The sequence below is a fragment of the Salvelinus namaycush genome, chromosome 14 (genome assembly GCF_016432855.1).
Source record: "Salvelinus namaycush isolate Seneca chromosome 14, SaNama_1.0, whole genome shotgun sequence".
Classification (NCBI taxonomy): domain Eukaryota; kingdom Metazoa; phylum Chordata; class Actinopteri; order Salmoniformes; family Salmonidae; genus Salvelinus; species Salvelinus namaycush.
Window position 1 is genome coordinate 9,936,948 of NC_052320.1, and position 22,399 is coordinate 9,959,346.

General features: G+C 44.0%; 1 protein-coding gene across 1 annotated transcript in view; it reads left to right on the top strand.

Moving 5' to 3' along the window:
* LOC120059599 (low-density lipoprotein receptor-related protein 1-like) overlaps positions 1–22,399 on the top strand; it is a 215,596-nt gene that overhangs the window by 127,743 nt on the left and 65,454 nt on the right. Inside the window, exons 29-42 of the mRNA XM_039008729.1 lie at positions 50–181; positions 447–674; positions 920–1,094; positions 1,540–1,634; positions 1,914–2,066; positions 2,482–2,622; positions 3,713–3,838; positions 4,040–4,171; positions 4,339–4,473; positions 4,667–4,796; positions 6,118–6,244; positions 6,434–6,585; positions 6,918–7,042; positions 20,434–20,808. Of these exons, the coding sequence (XP_038864657.1) occupies positions 50–181; positions 447–674; positions 920–1,094; positions 1,540–1,634; positions 1,914–2,066; positions 2,482–2,622; positions 3,713–3,838; positions 4,040–4,171; positions 4,339–4,473; positions 4,667–4,796; positions 6,118–6,244; positions 6,434–6,585; positions 6,918–7,042; positions 20,434–20,808 (2,226 nt within the window). The remainder of the gene's footprint in view (positions 1–49; positions 182–446; positions 675–919; positions 1,095–1,539; positions 1,635–1,913; positions 2,067–2,481; positions 2,623–3,712; positions 3,839–4,039; positions 4,172–4,338; positions 4,474–4,666; positions 4,797–6,117; positions 6,245–6,433; positions 6,586–6,917; positions 7,043–20,433; positions 20,809–22,399) is intronic.

The window sequence follows — 22,399 nt, forward strand, 5'->3', positions numbered from 1 at the left end:
CACTAGGAGAGAGCTGATCACAGTGGTTAACATGTCTTCTTCCCCTCAGCTCCTAACCCTTGTGCAACCGCTGATGGGCAGAGCCCCTGTTCTCACCTGTGTCTGATCAGCTACAACCAGACTTTCTCCTGTGCCTGTCCTCACCTCATGAAGCTGCAGGCTGACAAACACACCTGCAAAGGTAGGAACACACAGCAACACACACACATACTCAGAGGGCTGGGTGATGACCAATGGGTCTGAGCTGGGTCTGAATGTGGAATGTGTGTGTAATTTTCTGTAATTTAGACACACAATCAGATGATTGTCTTCCTAATGAGAATAGCTCCATTTTAGTCCAGCAGCTGTTGCATAACATTTGGATATGTTGAAATACTGTCTTTGTGATGTGTTGATGGTAACTCTTCCCCTTTATCCCTTGTCTCTTCCATTCTCTCCCCTACAAGAGTCCCGTCAGTTCCTGCTGTATGCCCGTCAGACAGAGATCAGGGGAGTGGACATAGACAACCCCTACTATAACTACATCATCTCCTTCACGGTGCCAGACATAGACAACGTGACTGTGGTGGACTATGACGCTCTGGAGAACCGAATCTACTGGTCAGATGTTCGAACCCAGACCATCAAGAGAGCCTTCATCAACGGGACCGGAGTGGAGACTGTGGTGTCTGCTGGTAGGAAGACCACTTTATCTTGGGATCAGATTCGGGTTCTTTTCTTTCAGGCGTGTGAGTTTTGTACCTTTACGACTATAAGTTCCAAAGTTCCTGGCAAGCTCAATAAAGAGCAGATGAAGTCTTTGAAAGAAAACAAATACTGCTTTGGAATCCACTGGGCAAATTTTAGATCAAGGAATTTGTTTATTTAATGTAGTTAGTGGTTTAGTTAAAATTGCCTGTATGTGTGCTTGTTTCTTCAGACCTGCCCAACGCCCATGGTCTGGCAGTAGACTGGGTGTCTAGGAACCTGTTCTGGACCAGCTATGATGTCAATAAGAAACAGATCAACGTGGCCAGACTGGACGGATCCTTTAAGAACGCTGTAATCCAGGGCCTTGATAAACCCAACTGTCTGGTCCTGCACCCTGTACTGGGGTTAGTGGGACACACACACACCACACACCACACACACACACACACACACACACACACACACACACACACACCACACACACACCACACACCACACACCACACACCACACACCACACACCACACACCACACACACACACACACACATACACACACACACACACACACACACACACACACACACACACACCACACCACACACCACACACCACACACACACACACACACACACCACACACCACACACCACACACCACACACATACACACACACACACACACACACACACACACACACACACACACACACACACTAGAGGAGTGGGAATGGAGTTTGGAATAACACAATGACAGCAAAAGAACGTTGATGTTGTCACTGTGATTTCAGTCACGTGACAGTCAAGCCAAGATTAATGTATAGTAACATGTCATGTGTGTGTCCTTCTCCAGAAAGCTGTACTGGACCGATGGGGACAACATCAGTGTGGCCAACATGGATGGCAGTAACCATACGACGCTCTTCACCAATCAGAGGAGCCCTATAGGTGAGTGTCGTGTGAAACAATGCTGAGAGTATGAAAGAAAGTGAGGGCCAGAGTGACAGAAAATTTGAGAGGGAGAGGGAGAGGGAGAGGGAGAGGGAGAGGGAGAGAGAGAGAGAGAGAGGGAGAGAGAGAGAGAGAGTTGACCATGTTCAGTAGTGGTGTGTCTGTCCTTTTTGTCCCCTCCAGGCCTGTCCATAGACTACGACAGACTGTGTGAAAGAGAGAGAGATTCTGACTGTGATCGTGTTGTGCTAACTGTAACCTTTCTGTCCCCTCCAGGCCTGTCTGTAGACTACGACAGTGAGCAGCTGTACTGGGTCAGCTCAGGGAACGGCACCATCAGTCGCTGTAAGCTGGATGGCTCAGGCCTGGAGGTCCTGGACGGGGTCAAACCGGGCAAGCTGACCAAGGCCTCTGCTCTGGCCATCATGGGTAAGGGAGAAACAGACTGTTGTGTCCTGCTTTAGTGTTATCCGTCAACCCACTATTGTGTCTTTAAATACCTGTCTTTTGTGACTTTGAGAGATAGTGTGTGTTCAGTTCAATTTGAAAAAGCTTTATTGTCCATTGATTACATGAGAGAGAGCATTTTCTTGAAGCATGAGCTTGAGGCTGGTTGACACAAAACACCAAAACACCAATTCGTAATAAACTGAATGTCCATTGTGTGTGTGTGTGTGTGTGTGTGTGTGTGTGTGTGTGTGTGTGTGTGTGTGTGTGTGTGTGTGTGTGTGTGTGTGTGTGTTTGTGTGTGTGTGTGTGTGTGTGTGTGTGTGTGTGTGTGTGTGTGTGTGTGTGTGTGTGTGTGTGTGTGTGTGTGTGTGTGTGTGTGTGTGTGTGTGTTTAGGAGACAAGCTGTGGTGGGCCGACCAGGGGACAGACCAGATAGGGACCTGTGATAAGAGTGACGGGGGGAACTGGAAGGTGCTACGTAACAACACTTCTCCCATGACGCACATGAAGATCTACAACGAGAGCATGCAGACCGGTACAGGTAGGATATCACTGACCATGTCACACTGAGCATGTAGACTGGTACAGGTAGGATATCACTGACCATGTCACACTGAGCATGTAGACTGGTACAGGTAGGATATCACTGACCATGTCACACTGAGCATGCAGACTGGTACAGGTAGGATATCACTGACCATGTCACACTGAGCATGCAGACCGGTACAGGTAGGATATCACTGACCATGTCACACTGAGCATGCAGACTGGTACAGGTAGGATATCACTGACCATGTCACACTGAGCATGCAGACTGGTACAGGTAGGATATCACTGACCATGTCACACTGAGCATGCAGACCGGTACAGGTAGGATATCACTGACCATGTCACACTGAGCATGCAGACTGGTACAGGTAGGATATCACTGACCATGTCACACTGAGCATGCAGACTGGTACAGGTAGGATATCACTGACCATGTCACACTGAGCATGCAGACTGGTACAGGTAGGATATCACTGACCATGTCACACTGAGCATGTAGACTGGTACAGGTAGGATATCACTGACCATGTCACACTGAGCATGCAGACTGGTACAGGTAGGATATCACTGACCATGTCACACTGAGCATGCAGACCGGTACAGGTAGGATATCACTGACCATGTCACACTGAGCATGCAGACCGGTACAGGTAGGATATCACTGACCATGTCACACTGAGCATGCAGACCGGTACAGGTAGGATATCACTGACCATGTCACACTGAGCATGCAGACTGGTACAGGTAGAATATCACTGACCATGTCACACTGAGCATGCAGACTGGTACAGGTAGGATATCACTGACCATGTCACACTGAGCATGCAGACCGGTACAGGTAGGATATCACTGACCATGTCACACTGAGCATGCAGACCGGTACAGGTAGGATTTCACTGACCATGTCACACTTACCAACCTAACAGGTACAACTCAGATGAGTTAATGAATGAATGACACTATGCAACTGAATGAATAAGAAAGGTTTTTCTTTTTGACTGACAGGTTTTGAAAAGTCCTGTTTTGTCATTATTGTTTTGCTGTTTTGAACTGTCTTTTATTCTCTGTTGTCCCAGGCATCAACCTGTGTAGCAATAAGAATGGAGACTGTTCCCAGCTGTGCCTGCCCACCTCCCCTAGCACCAGAGCCTGTATGTGTACCGCAGGTTACAGCCTCCAGAGTGGGCGGCAGTCCTGCGAGGGTAACAGACCAACACATTTTAAATACTTTATTCAAATCCACAAATTACATTGCAAAATGATTCAAAATATTTAAAAGGTGACAGGTGCATGGCTATTCTTACTGTACTTCCTAGATATAGCTACATTGTTCTACACACACCCCAGGATACACTGTATACTCTAACAGTAGTGTTATTAACTGTTATGTGTTCTCTCTCCAGGCATGGGCTCCTTCCTGCTCTACTCAGTACATGAGGGCATTAGAGGAATCCCCCTGGACCCGTCTGATCAATCCGATGCCCTGGTGCCCGTGTCTGGCACCTCGCTGGCTGTGGGCATCGACTTCCACGCTGGTGAGTGTACTGCTACGGACCCACCAACAGCAATACAAGAGTTTGGTTTGAGGATCAAGTCACACCAACCGTGCTGTGAAGTGTACCTGAACTGTTATTACACTGTGCCTGCCTGAGTGATTGTTGTGTCCAGTTACTTACCGTCATCACTCTGTCCTGCCATGTAGACAATGACACTATCTACTGGGTGGACATGGGCCTGAGCACCATCAGCAGAGCTAAGAGAGACCAGACCTGGAGAGAAGACGTGGTGACCAACGGCATCGGCAGGGTGGAGGGCATCACTGTGGACTGGATAGCAGGTCAGAGAACAACCACAGGCGCACACACACACACACACACACACACACATGGATACACACATACATGGACCATACAGAAGCACGCACGCACACACACACATGGATACACACATGCATGGACCATACAGAATCATGCACACACACACACACACACACACACTGACCCCGACCCCTCCTGTCCCTCTCCTGTCAGGTAACATCTACTGGACAGACCAGGGCTTTGACGTGATCGAGGTGGCCAGACTCAATGGTTCATTCCGCTATGTGGTCATCTCCCAGGGTCTGGACAAGCCCCGTGCCATCACCGTCCACCCAGAAAGAGGGTGAGTGGCTAGGGACTGAGGCTTGGCTACTGGGACTGGGACTTGGACTGGGACTGAGGCTGGGACTGGGGTTTGGGGCTGGGACTGGGGCTTGTCTAATGGGACTAGGGCTGAGACTGGAGTTTGGCTACCAGGGCTTGACTACTAGGTCTAGGACTGGGGCTTGGGTAATGGGAGTGGGGCATGGCTGCTGGGGCTAGGGCTTGGACTGAGGCTTGGCAACTGGGGCTTGGCTATTGGGGCTGGGGCTTGGCTACTGGGACTGGGGCTTGGCTATTGGAACTGGGACTGGGGCTTGGCTACTGGAGCTGGGACTGGGGCTTGGCTACTGGAACTGGGGCTTGGCAACTGGGACTGAGGCTTGGCTGTTGGGGCTGGGGGCTGGGACTGGGGATTGTCTACTCCGGCATGGCTACAGGGGCTGTTCTTGGTTATTTGGGCTCGGACTGGGGCTTGGCTACTGGGACTGAGGCTTGGCTTTTGGGGCTGGGGGCTGGGACTGGGGCTTGTCTACTGGGACTAGGGCTGACACTGGAGCTTGGCTACTAGGGCTTGGCTACTATGGCTGGGGCTGGGACTGGGGCTTGGCTGCTGGGGCTGGGGCTTGGCCACTGGGGCTTGGACTGGGGCTTGGACTGAGGCTTGGCCACTGGGTCTTGTCTATTGGAGCTGGGGCTTCGCTATTTGGGCTGGGGCTTGGCTGCTGGGGCTGGGGTTTGGCTTCTGGGGCTAGGGCTTGGCTATTGGGGCTGGGACTGTGTCTTGGCTACTGGGACTGGGGCTTGGCTACTGGGACTGAGGCTTGGCTATTGGGGCTGGGACTGGGGATTGTCTACTGGGGATTGGCTACAGGGGCTGGGGCTTGGCTATTGGGGCTCAGATTGGGGCTTGGCTACTGGGACTGGGGCTTGGCTATTGGGGCTTGACTACTGGTACTGGGGCTTGGCTATTGGGGCTTGACTACTGGGACTGGGGCTTGGCTACTGGGACTGGTATGGGGTATTATTAGTCCAGCAACCAGCAATATTTGCACTTTGATTAATAATTACAAGCAGTAGCTAGTTATATGATGGTACATTGTAAGTAAGTGTTTATTGTGATATTTAATCTATACAGAGCAAAAATAACATAGATTGCTTTCTTTCAACCTCATATGAGTGTGTGTGTGTGTGTGTGTGTGTGTGTGTGTGTGTGTGTGTGTGTGTGTGTGTGTGTGTCTGTGTCTGTGTCTGTGTCTGTGTCTGTGTCTGTGTCTGTGTGTCTGTGTCTGTGTCTGTGTCTGTGTCTGTGTCTGTGTGTCTGTGTCTGTGTGTCCCTGCAGGTATCTATTCTGGACAGAGTGGGGTCAGGTCCCCCGTATAGAGAGGGCCCGTCTGGACGGCTCTCAGAGAGTTGTCCTGGTCAATGACAGCATCATGTGGCCCAACGGAATCTCCATCGACTACAAGGTACAGTACACACACACACACACAATATATTTATCACTTTATTAGCAAAATCCACATTTCAGATTATTTACAAATCCTTCTTTCAGATTCACACATATCCAGGATTTTTCTCCTCTTTACAACCTTGTTGTTTCGAAAAAACGGAATATTTTTCTGCTTGATATTGTTGTTCTTATTGTTTGTGTGTAGGAGCTGCGGTTGTACTGGTGTGATGCGCGGACTGATAGGATAGAGCGTATCAATCTGGAGAATGGAGAAAACAGAGAGCTGGTTCTGGCCAATAACAATATGGACATGTTCGCTGTGTCCGTCTTCGAGGGCTTCATCTACTGGAGTGACAGGTGAGCTGCCTGCTGTCCTATCCCTGTCATCTCCTCCTTGTTTAACCCTTAATATTCCCTGCTGCACTGCTGTAGTATGTTTGACTAACTTGACTGAAGACCTTGGCTCCTATGTGGAGCATTGACCATAGACGAACAGTAAGGACTACAGTATGCAATGGGATTACATTTTCCTCAAAGCCTATTTAAATTGACTGACAGTCTTGTATGTGATATTGTTGCCTTCATCCAGTATCCCCTTTGCATAAGTTTAATTTACTACAAATGTTGTTGTTTTTCCTCCAAGCCTGTTGAAAGTGGCTGATAGTGTTTTGTATGTTGTGTTGGACCAGGACTCATGCCAACGGTTCCATCAAGAGAGGCAACAAAGACAACGCTACAGAATATGTGTATCTGAGGACAGGCATCGGTGTACAGCTGAAGGACATCAAGGTCTTCAACAGGGACAGGCAACAAGGTAAGAACACTTAACCCCTAACACAAACACACAGGGTGCATTTCATTTCATATCGGTCCACTCAGGAAATTCAATTGAAATTCCAAATAAATAAAAATATTTGTATTCCCATCCTAGATTGAATTGAAATGGAATTCTCTCTAACCCTGGTGTGCTGTGTTTAGTTGTATGAGACTGATGTGTCTATGAGACTGATGTATGTGACCAGTGTGTGTCTATGTGACTGATGTGTCTATGAGACTGATGTGTCTATGAGAATGATATGTCTAACCAGTGTGTGTCTATGAGACTGATGTGTCTATGAGACTGATGTGTCTAACCAGTGTGTGTCTATGAGACTGATGTGTCTATGAGACTGATGTATGTGACCAGTGTGTGTCTATGAGACTGATGTGTCTATGAGACTGATGTGTGTATGAGACTGATGTGTCTATGAGACTGATGTGTCTATGAGACTGATGTGTCTATGAGACTGATGTGTCTATGAGACTGATGTGTCTATGAGACTGATGTATGTGATCAGTGTGTGTCTATGAGACTGATGTGTCTATGAGACTGATGTGTCTATGAGACTGATGTGTCTATGAGACTGATGTATGTGATCAGTGTGTGTCTATGAGACTGATGTGTCTATGAGACTGATGTGTCTATGAGACTGATGTATGTGATCAGTGTGTGTCTATGAGACTGATGTGTCTATGAGACTGATGTGTCTATGAGACTGATGTGTCTATGAGACTGATGTGTCTATGAGAATGATGTGTCTATGAGACTGATGTGTCTATGAGAATGATGTGTGTGATCAGTGTGTGTCTATGAGACTGATGTGTCTATGAGACTGATGTGTCTATGAGACTGATGTGTCTATGAGACTGATGTGTCTATGAGAATGATGTGTGTGATCAGTGTGTGTCTATGAGACTGATGTGTCTATGAGACTGATGTGTCTATGAGACTGATGTATGTGACCAGTGTGTGTCTATGAGACTGATGTGTCTATGAGACTGATGTGTCTATGAGACTGATGTATGTGACCAGTGTGTGTCTATGAGAATGATGTGTCTATGAGACTGATATGTCTATGAGAATGATGTGTGTGATCAGTGTGTGTCTATGAGACTGATGTGTCTATGAGACTGATGAGACTGATGTGTCTATGAGACTGATGTGTCTATGAGACTGATGTGTCTAACCAGTGTGTGTCTATGAGAATGATGTGTCTATGAGACTGATGTGTCTATGAGACTGATGTGTCTATGAGAATGATATGTCTAACCAGTGTGTGTCTATGAGACTGATGTGTCTATGAGACTGATGTATGTGACCAGTGTGTGTCTATGAGAATGATGTGTCTATGAGACTGATATGTCTATGAGAATGATGTGTGTGATCAGTGTGTGTCTATGAGACTGATGTGTCTATGAGACTGATGTGTCTATGAGACTGATGTGTCTATGAGACTGATGTGTCTATGAGAATGATGTGTCTATGAGACTGATGTGTCTATGATAATGATGTGTCTATGAGACTGATGTGTCTATGAGACTGATGTGTCTATGAGAATGATGTGTCTATGAGACTGATGTGTCTATGAGAATGATGTTTGTGATCAGTGTGTGTCTATGAGACTGATGTGTCTATGAGAATGATGTGTCTATGAGACTGATGTGTCTATGAGAATGATGTTTGTGATCAGTGTGTGTCTATGAGACTGATGTGTCTATGAGACTGATGTGTCTATGAGACTGATGTGTCTATGAGACTGATGTGTCTAACCAGTGTGTGTCTATGAGAATGATGTGTCTATGAGACTGATGTGTCTATGAGACTGATGTGTCTATGAGACTGATGTGTCTATGAGACTGATGTGTCTATGAGACTGATGTGTCTATGAGAATGATGTGTCTATGAGAATGATGTGTGTGATCAGTGTGTGTCTATGAGACTGATGTGTCTATGAGACTGATGTGTCTATGAGACTGATGTGTCTATGAGAATGATGTGTGTGATCAGTGTGTGTCTATGAGACTGATGTGTCTATGAGACTGATGTATGTGACCAGTGTGTGTCTATGAGACTGATGTGTCTATGAGACTGATGTGTCTATGAGAATGATATGTCTAACCAGTGTGTGTCTATGAGACTGATGTGTCTATGAGACTGATGTATGTGACCAGTGTGTGTCTATGAGACTGATGTGTCTATGAGACTGATGTGTCTATGAGACTGATGTGTCTATGAGACTGATGTGTCTATGAGACTGATGTGTCTATGAGAATGATGTGTCTATGAGACTGATGTGTCTATGAGACTGATGTGTCTATGAGACTGATGTGTCTATGAGACTGATGTGTCTATGAGACTGATGTATGTGATCAGTGTGTGTCTATGAGACTGATGTGTCTATGAGACTGATGTGTCTATGAGACTGATGTGTCTATGAGACTGATGTATGTGATCAGTGTGTGTCTATGAGACTGATGTGTCTATGAGACTGATGTGTCTATGAGACTGATGTATGTGATCAGTGTGTGTCTATGAGACTGATGTGTCTATGAGACTGATGTGTCTATGAGACTGATGTGTCTATGAGACTGATGTGTCTATGAGACTGATGTGTCTATGAGAATGATGTGTGTGATCAGTGTGTGTCTATGAGACTGATGTGTCTATGAGACTGATGTGTTTATGAGACTGATGTGTCTATGAGACTGATGTGTCTATGAGACTGATGTGTTTATGAGACTGATGTGTCTATGAGACTGATGTATGTGACCAGTGTGTGTCTATGAGAATGATGTGTCTATGAGACTGATGTGTCTATGAGACTGATGTATGTGATCAGTGTGTGTCTATGAGACTGATGTGTCTATGAGACTGATGTGTCTATGAGACTGATGTATGTGATCAGTGTGTGTCTATGAGACTGATGTGTCTATGAGACTGATGTGTCTATGAGACTGATGTGTCTATGAGACTGATGTGTCTATGAGACTGATGTGTCTATGAGAATGATGTGTCTATGAGACTGATGTGTCTATGAGACTGATGTGTCTATGAGAATGATATGTCTAACCAGTGTGTGTCTATGAGACTGATGTGTCTATGAGACTGATGTATGTGACCAGTGTGTGTCTATGAGACTGATGTGTCTATGAGACTGATGTGTCTATGAGACTGATGTGTCTAACCAGTGTGTGTATGAGACTGATGTGTCTATGAGACTGATGTGTCTATGAGACTGATGTTTCTATGAGACTGATGTGTCTATGAGACTGATGTGTCTATGAGACTGATGTGTCTATGAGACTGATGTATGTGATCAGTGTGTGTCTATGAGACTGATGTGTCTATGAGACTGATGTGTCTATGAGACTGATGTGTCTATGAGACTGATGTATGTGATCAGTGTGTGTCTATGAGACTGATGTGTCTATGAGACTGATGTGTCTATGAGACTGATGTATGTGATCAGTGTGTGTCTATGAGACTGATGTGTCTATGAGACTGATGTGTCTATGAGACTGATGTGTCTATGAGACTGATGTGTCTATGAGAATGATGTGTGTGATCAGTGTGTGTCTATGAGACTGATGTGTCTATGAGACTGATGTGTCTATGAGACTGATGTGTCTATGAGACTGATGTATGTGACCAGTGTGTGTCTATGAGACTGATGTGTCTATGAGACTGATGTGTCTATGAGACTGATGTATGTGACCAGTGTGTGTCTATGAGAATGATGTGTCTATGAGACTGATATCTCTATGAGAATGATGTGTGTGATCAGTGTGTGTCTATGAGACTGATGTGTCTATGAGACTGATGTGTCTATGAGACTGATGTATGTGACCAGTGTGTGTCTATGAGAATGATGTGTCTATGAGACTGATATGTCTATGAGAATGATGTTTGTGATCAGTGTGTGTCTATGAGACTGATGTGTCTATGAGACTGATGTGTCTATGAGACTGATGTGTCTATGAGACTGATGTGTCTAACCAGTGTGTGTCTATGAGAATGATGTGTCTATGAGACTGATGTGTCTATGAGACTGATGTGTCTAACCAGTGTGTGTCTATGAGAATGATGTGTCTATGAGACTGATGTGTCTATGAGACTGATGTGTCTAACCAGTGTGTGTATGAGACTGATGTGTCTATGAGACTGATGTGTCTATGAGACTGATGTGTCTATGAGACTGATGTGTCTATGAGACTGATGTGTCTATGAGACTGATGTATGTGATCAGTGTGTGTCTATGAGACTGATGTGTCTATGAGACTGATGTGTCTATGAGACTGATGTATGTGATCAGTGTGTGTCTATGAGACTGATGTGTCTATGAGACTGATGTGTCTATGAGACTGATGTATGTGATCAGTGTGTGTCTATGAGACTGATGTGTCTATGAGACTGATGTGTCTATGAGACTGATGTGTCTATGAGACTGATGTGTCTATGAGACTGATGTGTCTATGAGAATGATGTGTGTGATCAGTGTGTGTCTATGAGACTGATGTGTCTATGAGACTGATGTGTTTATGAGACTGATGTGTCTATGAGACTGATGTGTCTATGAGACTGATGTGTTTATGAGACTGATGTGTCTATGAGACTGATGTATGTGACCAGTGTGTGTCTATGAGAATGATGTGTCTATGAGACTGATGTATGTGATCAGTGTGTGTCTATGAGACTGATGTGTCTATGAGACTGATGTGTCTATGAGACTGATGTATGTGATCAGTGTGTGTCTATGAGACTGATGTGTCTATGAGACTGATGTGTCTATGAGACTGATGTGTCTATGAGACTGATGTGTCTATGAGACTAATGTGTCTATGAGAATGATGTGTCTATGAGACTGATGTGTCTATGAGACTGATGTATGTGATCAGTGTGTGTCTATGAGACTGATGTGTCTATGAGACTGATGTGTCTATGAGAATGATATGTCTAACCAGTGTGTGTCTATGAGACTGATGTGTCTATGAGACTGATGTATGTGACCAGTGTGTGTCTATGAGACTGATGTGTCTATGAGACTGATGTGTCTATGAGACTGATGTGTCTAACCAGTGTGTGTATGAGACTGATGTGTCTATGAGACTGATGTGTCTATGAGACTGATGTTTCTATGAGACTGATGTGTCTATGAGACTGATGTGTCTATGAGACTGATGTGTCTATGAGACTGATGTATATGATCAGTGTGTGTCTATGAGACTGATGTGTCTATGAGACTGATGTGTCTATGAGACTGATGTGTCTATGAGACTGATGTATGTGATCAGTGTGTGTCTATGAGACTGATGTGTCTATGAGACTGATGTGTCTATGAGACTGATGTGTCTATGAGACTGATGTGTCTATGAGAATGATGTGTGTGATCAGTGTGTGTCTATGAGACTGATGTGTCTATGAGACTGATGTGTCTATGAGACTGATGTGTCTATGAGACTGATGTATGTGACCAGTGTGTGTCTATGAGAATGATGTGTCTATGAGACTGATGTATGTGACCAGTGTGTGTCTATGAGACTGATGTGTCTATGAGACTGATGTGTCTATGAGACTGATGTATGTGACCAGTGTGTGTCTATGAGAATGATGTGTCTATGAGACTGATGTGTCTGAGACTGATGTGTCTATGAGACTGATGTGTCTAACCAGTGTGTGTCTATGAGAATGATGTGTCTATGAGACTGATGTGTCTATGAGACTGATGTGTCTAACCAGTGTGTGTCTATGAGAATGATGTGTCTATGAGACTGATGTGTCTATGAGACTGATGTGTCTATGAGACTGATGTGTCTATGAGACTGATGTGTCTATGAGACTGATGTGTCTATGAGAATGATGTGTCTATGAGAATGATGTGTGTGATCAGTGTGTGTCTATGAGACTGATGTGTCTATGAGACTGATGTGTCTAACCAATGTGTGTCTATGAGAATGATGTGTCTATGAGACTGATGTGTCTATGAGACTGATGTGTCTATGAGACTGATGTGTCTAACCAGTGTGTGTCTATGAGAATGATGTGTCTATGAGACTGATGTTTCTATGAGACTGATGTGTCTATGAGACTGATGTGTCTATGAGACTGATGTGTCTATGAGACTGATGTGTCTATGAGAATGATGTGTCTATGAGAATGATGTGTGTGATCAGTGTGTGTCTATGAGACTGATGTGTCTATGAGACTGATGTGTCTATGAGACTGATGTGTCTATGAGACTGATGTGTTTATGAGACTGATGTGTCTATGAGAATGATGTGTGTGATCAGTGTGTGTCTATGAGACTGATGTGTCTATGAGACTGATGTATGTGACCAGTGTGTGTCTATGAGACTGATGTGTCTATGAGACTGATGTGTCTATGAGAATGATATGTCTAACCAGTGTGTGTCTATGAGACTGATGTGTCTATGAGACTGATGTATGTGACCAGTGTGTGTCTATGAGACTGATGTGTCTATGAGACTGATGTGTCTATGAGACTGATGTGTCTATGAGACTGATGTGTCTATGAGAATGATGTGTCTATGAGACTGATGTGTCTATGAGACTGATGTATGTGATCAGTGTGTGTCTATGAGACTGATGTGTATATGAGACTGATGTGTCTATGAGAATGATATGTCTAACCAGTGTGTGTCTATGAGACTGATGTGTCTATGAGACTGATGTATGTGACCAGTGTGTGTCTATGAGACTGATGTGTCTATGAGACTGATGTGTCTATGAGACTGATGTGTCTAACCAGTGTGTGTATGAGACTGATGTGTCTATGAGACTGATGTGTCTATGAGACTGATGTGTCTATGAGACTGATGTGTCTATGAGACTGATGTGTCTATGAGACTGATGTATGTGATCAGTTTGTGTCTATGAGACTGATGTGTCTATGAGACTGATGTGTCTATGAGACTGATGTATGTGATCAGTGTGTGTCTATGAGACTGATGTGTCTATGAGACTGATGTGTCTATGAGACTGATGTATGTGATCAGTGTGTGTCTATGAGACTGATGTGTCTATGAGACTGATGTGTCTATGAGACTGATGTGTCTATGAGACTGATGTGTCTATGAGACTGATGTGTCTATGAGAATGATGTGTGTGATCAGTGTGTGTCTATGAGACTGATGTGTCTATGAGACTGATGTGTTTATGAGACTGATGTGTCTATGAGACTGATGTGTCTATGAGACTGATGTGTTTATGAGACTGATGTGTCTATGAGACTGATGTATGTGACCAGTGTGTGTCTATGAGAATGATGTGTCTATGAGACTGATGTATGTGACCAGTGTGTGTCTATGAGACTGATGTGTCTATGAGACTGATGTGTCTATGAGACTGATGTATGTGACCAGTGTGTGTCTATGAGACTGATGTGTCTATGAGAATGATGTGTCTATGAGACTGATATGTCTATGAGAATGATGTGTGTGATCAGTGTGTGTCTATGAGACTGATGTGTCTATGAGAATGATGTGTCTATGAGACTGATGTGTCTATGAGAATGATGTGTCTATGAGAATGATGTGTGTGATCAGTGTGTGTCTATGAGACTGATGTGTCTATGAGACTGATGTGTCTAACCAGTGTGTGTCTATGAGAATGATGTGTCTATGAGACTGATGTGTCTATGAGACTGATGTGTCTATGAGACTGATGTGTCTAACCAGTGTGTGTCTATGAGAATGATGTGTCTATGAGACTGATGTGTCTATGAGACTGATGTGTCTATGAGACTGATGTGTCTATGAGACTGATGTGTCTATGAGACTGATGTGTCTATGAGAATGATGTGTCTATGAGAATGATGTGTGTGATCAATGTGTGTCTATGAGACTGATGTGTCTATGAGACTGATGTGTCTATGAGACTGATGTGTCTATGAGAATGATGTGTGTGATCAGTGTGTGTCTATGAGACTGATGTGTCTATGAGACTGATGTATGTGACCAGTGTGTGTCTATGAGACTGATGTGTCTATGAGACTGATGTGTCTATGAGAATGATATGTCTAACCAGTGTGTGTCTATGAGACTGATGTGTCTATGAGACTGATGTATGTGACCAGTGTGTGTCTATGAGACTGATGTGTCTATGAGACTGATGTGTCTATGAGACTGATGTGTCTATGAGACTGATGTATGTGATCAGTGTGTGTCTATGAGACTGATGTGTCTATGAGACTGATGTGTCTATGAGACTGATGTGTCTATGAGACTGATGTGTCTATGAGACTAATGTGTCTATGAGAATGATGTGTCTATGAGACTGATGTGTCTATGAGACTGATGTATGTGATCAGTGTGTGTCTATGAGACTGATGTGTCTATGAGACTGATGTGTCTATGAGAATGATATGTCTAACCAGTGTGTGTCTATGAGACTGATGTGTCTATGAGACTGATGTATGTGACCAGTGTGTGTCTATGAGACTGATGTGTCTATGAGACTGATGTGTCTATGAGACTGATGTGTCTAACCAGTGTGTGTATGAGACTGATGTGTCTATGAGACTGATGTGTCTATGAGACTGATGTTTCTATGAGACTGATGTGTCTATGAGACTGATGTGTCTATGAGACTGATGTGTCTATGAGACTGATGTATGTGATCAGTGTGTGTCTATGAGACTGATGTGTCTATGAGACTGATGTGTCTATGAGACTGATGTGTCTATGAGACTGATGTATGTGATCAGTGTGTGTCTATGAGACTGATGTGTCTATGAGACTGATGTGTCTATGAGACTGATGTGTCTATGAGACTGATGTATGTGATCAGTGTGTGTCTATGAGACTGATGTGTCTATGAGACTGATGTGTCTATGAGACTGATGTGTCTATGAGACTGATGTGTCTATGAGAATGATGTGTGTGATCAGTGTGTGTCTATGAGACTGATGTGTCTATGAGACTGATGTGTCTATGAGACTGATGTGTCTATGAGACTGATGTATGTGACCAGTGTGTGTCTATGAGAATGATGTGTCTATGAGACTGATGTATGTGACCAGTGTGTGTCTATGAGACTGATGTGTCTATGAGACTGATGTGTCTATGAGACTGATGTATGTGACCAGTGTGTGTCTATGAGAATGATGTGTCTATGAGACTGATGTGTCTGAGACTGATGTGTCTATGAGACTGATGTGTCTAACCAGTGTGTGTCTATGAGAATGATGTGTCTATGAGACTGATGTGTCTATGAGACTGATGTGTCTAACCAGTGTGTGTCTATGAGAATGATGTGTCTATGAGACTGATGTGTCTATGAGAATGATGTGTGTGATCAGTGTGTGTCTATGAGACTGATGTGTCTATGAGACTGATGTGTCTATGAGACTGATGTGTCTATGAGAATGATGTGTGTGATCAGTGTGTGTCTATGAGACTGATGTGTCTATGAGAATGATGTGTCTATGAGACTGATATGTCTATGAGAATGATGTTTGTTATCAGTGTGTGTCTATGAGACTGATGTGTCTATGAGACTGATGTGTCTATGAGACTGATGTGTCTATGAGACTGATGTGTCTAACCAGTGTGTGTCTATGAGAATGATGTGTCTATGAGACTGATGTGTCTATGAGACTGATGTGTCTAACCAGTGTGTGTCTATGAGACTGATGTGTCTATGAGACTGATGTGTCTAACCAGTGTGTGTCTATGAGAATGATGTGTCTATGAGACTGATGTGTCTATGAGACTGATGTGTCTATGAGACTGATGTGTCTATGAGACTGATGTGTCTATGAGACTGATGTGTCTATGAGAATGATGTGTCTATGAGAATGATGTGTGTGATCAGTGTGTGTCTATGAGACTGATGTGTCTATGAGACTGATGTGTCTAACCAATGTGTGTCTATGAGAATGATGTGTCTATGAGACTGATGTGTCTATGAGACTGATGTGTCTATGAGACTGATGTGTCTAACCAGTGTGTGTCTATGAGAATGATGTGTCTATGAGACTGATGTTTCTATGAGACTGATGTGTCTATGAGACTGATGTGTCTATGAGACTGATGTGTCTATGAGACTGATGTGTCTATGAGACTGATGTGTCTATGAGAATGATGTGTCTATGAGAATGATGTGTGTGATCAGTGTGTGTCTATGAGACTGATGTGTCTATGAGACTGATGTGTCTATGAGACTGATGTGTTTATGAGACTGATGTGTCTATGAGAATGATGTGTGTGATCAGTGTGTGTCTATGAGACTGATGTGTCTATGAGACTGATGTATGTGACCAGTGTGTGTCTATGAGACTGATGTGTCTATGAGACTGATGTGTCTATGAGAATGATATGTCTAACCAGTGTGTGTCTATGAGACTGATGTGTCTATGAGACTGATGTGTCTATGAGACTGATGTGTCTATGAGACTGATGTGTCTATGAGACTGATGTGTCTATGAGAATGATGTGTCTATGAGACTGATGTGTCTATGAGACTGATGTATGTGATCAGTGTGTGTCTATGAGACTGATGTGTATATGAGACTGATGTGTCTATGAGAATGATATGTCTAACCAGTGTGTGTCTATGAGACTGATGTGTCTATGAGACTGATGTATGTGACCAGTGTGTGTCTATGAGACTGATGTGTCTATGAGACTGATGTGTCTATGAGACTGATGTGTCTAACCAGTGTGTGTATGAGACTGATGTGTCTATGAGACTGATGTGTCTATGAGACTGATGTGTCTATGAGACTGATGTGTCTATGAGACTGATGTGTCTATGAGACTGATGTATGTGATCAGTGTGTGTCTATGAGACTGATGTGTCTATGAGACTGATGTGTCTATGAGACTGATGTATGTGATCAGTGTGTGTCTATGAGACTGATGTGTCTATGAGACTGATGTGTCTATGAGACTGATGTATGTGATCAGTGTGTGTCTATGAGACTGATGTGTCTATGAGACTGATGTGTCTATGAGACTGATGTGTCTATGAGACTGATGTGTCTATGAGAATGATGTGTGTGATCAGTGTGTGTCTATGAGACTGATGTGTCTATGAGACTGATGTGTTTATGAGACTGATGTGTCTATGAGACTGATGTGTCTATGAGACTGATGTGTTTATGAGACTGATGTGTCTATGAGACTGATGTATGTGACCAGTGTGTGTCTATGAGAATGATGTGTCTATGAGACTGATGTATGTGACCAGTGTGTGTCTATGAGACTGATGTGTCTATGAGACTGATGTGTCTATGAGACTGATGTATGTGACCAGTGTGTGTCTATGAGACTGATGTGTCTATGAGAATGATGTGTCTATGAGACTGATATGTCTATGAGAATGATGTGTGTGATCAGTGTGTGTCTATGAGACTGATGTGTCTATGAGACTGATGTGTCTATGAGACTGATGTGTCTATGAGACTGATGTGTCTAACCAGTGTGTGTCTATGAGAATGATGTGTCTATGAGACTGATGTGTCTATGAGACTGATGTGTCTATGAGACTGATGTGTCTATGAGAATGATGTGTCTATGAGAATGATGTGTGTGATCAGTGTGTGTCTATGAGACTGATGTGTCTATGAGACTGATGTGTCTATGAGACTGATGTGTCTATGAGAATGATGTGTGTGATCAGTGTGTGTCTATGAGACTGATGTGTCTATGAGACTGATGTATGTGACCAGTGTGTGTCTATGAGACTGATGTGTCTATGAGACTGATGTGTCTATGAGAATGATATGTCTAACCAGTGTGTGTCTATGAGACTGATGTGTCTATGAGACTGATGTATGTGACCAGTGTGTGTCTATGAGACTGATGTGTCTATGAGACTGATGTGTCTATGAGACTGATGTGTCTATGAGACTGATGTGTCTATGAGACTGATGTGTCTATGAGAATGATGTGTCTATGAGACTGATGTGTCTATGAGACTGATGTATGTGATCAGTGTGTGTCTATGAGACTGATGTGTCTATGAGAATGATATGTCTAACCAGTGTGTGTCTATGAGACTGATGTGTCTATGAGACTGATGTATGTGACCAGTGTGTGTCTATGAGACTGATGTGTCTATGAGACTGATGTGTCTATGAGACTGATGTGTCTAACCAGTGTGTGTATGAGACTGATGTGTCTATGAGACTGATGTGTCTATGAGACTGATGTGTCTATGAGACTGATGTGTCTATGAGACTGATGTGTCTATGAGACTGATGTATGTGATCAGTGTGTGTCTATGAGACTGATGTGTCTATGAGACTGATGTGTCTATGAGACTGATGTATGTGATCAGTGTGTGTCTATGAGACTGATGTGTCTATGAGACTGATGTGTCTATGAGACTGATGTATGTGATCAGTGTGTGTCTATGAGACTGATGTGTCTATGAGACTGATGTGTCTATGAGACTGATGTGTCTATGAGACTGATGTGTCTATGAGAATGATGTGTGTGATCAGTGTGTGTCTATGAGACTGATGTGTCTATGAGACTGATGTGTTTATGAGACTGATGTGTCTATGAGACTGATGTGTCTATGAGACTGATGTGTTTATGAGACTGATGTATGTGACCAGTGTGTGTCTATGAGAATGATGTGTCTATGAGACTGATGTATGTGACCAGTGTGTGTCTATGAGACTGATGTGTCTATGAGACTGATGTGTCTATGAGACTGATGTATGTGACCAGTGTGTGTCTATGAGAATGATGTGTCTATGAGACTGATATGTCTATGAGAATGATGTGTGTGATCAGTGTGTGTCTATGAGACTGATGTGTCTATGAGACTGATGTGTCTATGAGACTGATGTGTCTATGAGACTGATGTGTCTATGAGACTGATGTGTCTATGAGACTGATGTGTCTATGAGACTGATATGTCTATGAGAATGATGTGTGTGATCAGTGTGTGTCTATGAGACTGATGTGTCTATGAGACTGATGTGTCTATGAGACTGATGTGTCTATGAGACTGATGTGTCTATGAGACTGATGTGTCTATGAGACTGATGTGTCTATGAGACCAGTGTGTGTCTATGAGAATGATGTGTGTGATCAGTGTGTGTCTATGAGACTGATGTGTCTATGAGACTGATGTGTCTATGAGACTGATGTGTCTATGAGAATGATGTGTGTGATCAGTGTGTGTCTATGAGACTGATGTGTCTATGAGACTGATGTGTCTATGAGACTGATGTGTCTATGAGACTGATGTGTCTATGAGACTGATGTGTCTATGAGACTGATGTGTCTATGAGAATGATGTGTGTGATCAGTGTGTGTCTATGAGAATGATGTGTCTAACCAGTGTGTGTCTATGAGACTGATGTGTCTATGAGAATGATGTGTGTGATCAGTGTGTGTGTTCTCCCTCAGGCACCAACGTCTGTAAAAACAACAATGGCGGCTGCGAACAGCTCTGCCTTTACCGCGGCAACGGGGAGCGAACCTGCGCCTGCGCACACGGCATGCTGGCCGAGGACAGCCACAGTTGCCGCGACTACGACGGCTACCTGCTGTACTCGGAGCGGACCATTCTGAAGAGTATCCACCTATCAGACGAGACCAACCTGAACGCCCCCATCAAGCCCTTTGAGGACCCGGAACACATGAAGAACGTCATCGCCCTGACCTTTGACTACCGCGCAGGAGGGGGGAGGGGAGCCAACCGGATCTTCTTCAGTGACATACACTTTGGAAACATCCAGCAGATCAACGATGACGGATCAGAACTGCAGAAGGTTGTAGAGAGTGAGTAGTAATGTTTAGTCTGTTATGTTATCTTGTCCACAAGGATAATAAAAAGAATGAGCTGGCACACACCCAGAGAAATGATTTTGTGTAGAGGTGTTGACTAACGGCGAATAAACTGTTAGCTATACAAATACATAAAGAGAGTCGCACACCCTATCTATATATAAAGTCCCAGTCATTTATTGGGTAAAATACCAACGTTTCTGGGAGTTTATATATACAGTGTGCGACTCTCTTTTTTTATATTTATATTGTCCACAAGTGACAAAACATTGTTGCTGATCCTTTCTATAAGACCATTACTTTGTAGGTCAGATCACACACTCGTACACATACAGCTCGGATCAGTTTGTGATATGATGAAGAGGAAAAAGCTAATGGCCTGAGCTGAGCTGAGCTGATTGTGTTTATTGAAATGAAATGATGTTGAATAGGTTGTAAGACAGATCTTCTTCAAACCAAGCATGTTTTTCTAGGACCCATTAAATATCCATCGAGTGTCCATAGGTCTGTTAATCTTCATTAAATATCCATCGAGTGTCCATAGAGGGTCCATAGTAAGTAACCCTTAGAATCCGGGTAGGGTTAGTGGTGAAGTATCCAGCTCCACAGTGTTGAAATGCTGCACCATGTCCCTGCCCCCCACCACACCTGTACACCCCCCTGCAACCCTCCCAGCACTCCCTCCCTAGCTCCATCAGATCCCTGCTGAACTTATTGAACATGATCACGTAGAGGACGGGGTTAACCAACGTTGCAGAGGACGCCAGTAGGTAGATAAAGATGGCCACCGAGCGGTAGCTGGACGTACTGTGGGGTCGCATAAGTACCTGTGGTGTCACGTAAGTACCTGTGGCTCTTATGTGACCCCAAAGGTACTGAAATATCGCATTTCCATAAGTATTCAGACCCTTTACTCAGTACTTTGTTGAAGCACCTTTGGCAGTGATTACAGCCTAGAGTCTTCTTGGGTATGACGCTACAAGCTTGGCACACCTGTATTTGGGGAGTTTCTCCCATTCTTCTCTGCAGATCCTCTCAAGCTCTGTCAGGGTGGATGGAGAGCATCGCTGCACAGCTATTTGCAGGTCTCTCCAGAGATGTTCAATTGGGTTCAAGTCCAGGCTCTGGCTGAGCCACTCAAGGATATTCAGAGACTTGTCCCGACCCCACTCCTGCATTGTCGTGGCTGTGTGCTTAGGATCATTGTCCTGTTGGAAGGTGAACCTTCGCCCCAGTCTGAGGTCCTGAGTGCTCTGGAGCAGGGATCTCTCTGTACTTTGCTCCGTTCATCTTTCTCTCAATCCTGACTAGTCTCGAAGTCCCTGCCGCTGAAAATCATTCCCACATCATGATGCTGCCACCACCATGCTTCACTGTAGGGATGGTGCCAGGGTTCCTCCAGACGTGAAGCTTGGCATTCAGGCCAAAGAGTTCAATCTTGGTTTCATCAGACCAGAGAATCTTGTTTCTCATGGTCTGAGAGTCCTTTAGGTGCCTTTTGGCAAACTCTAAGTGGGCTGTCATGTGCCTTTTATTGAGAAGTGGCTTCCGTCTGGCCTACCATAATGGCCTGATTGGTGGAGTG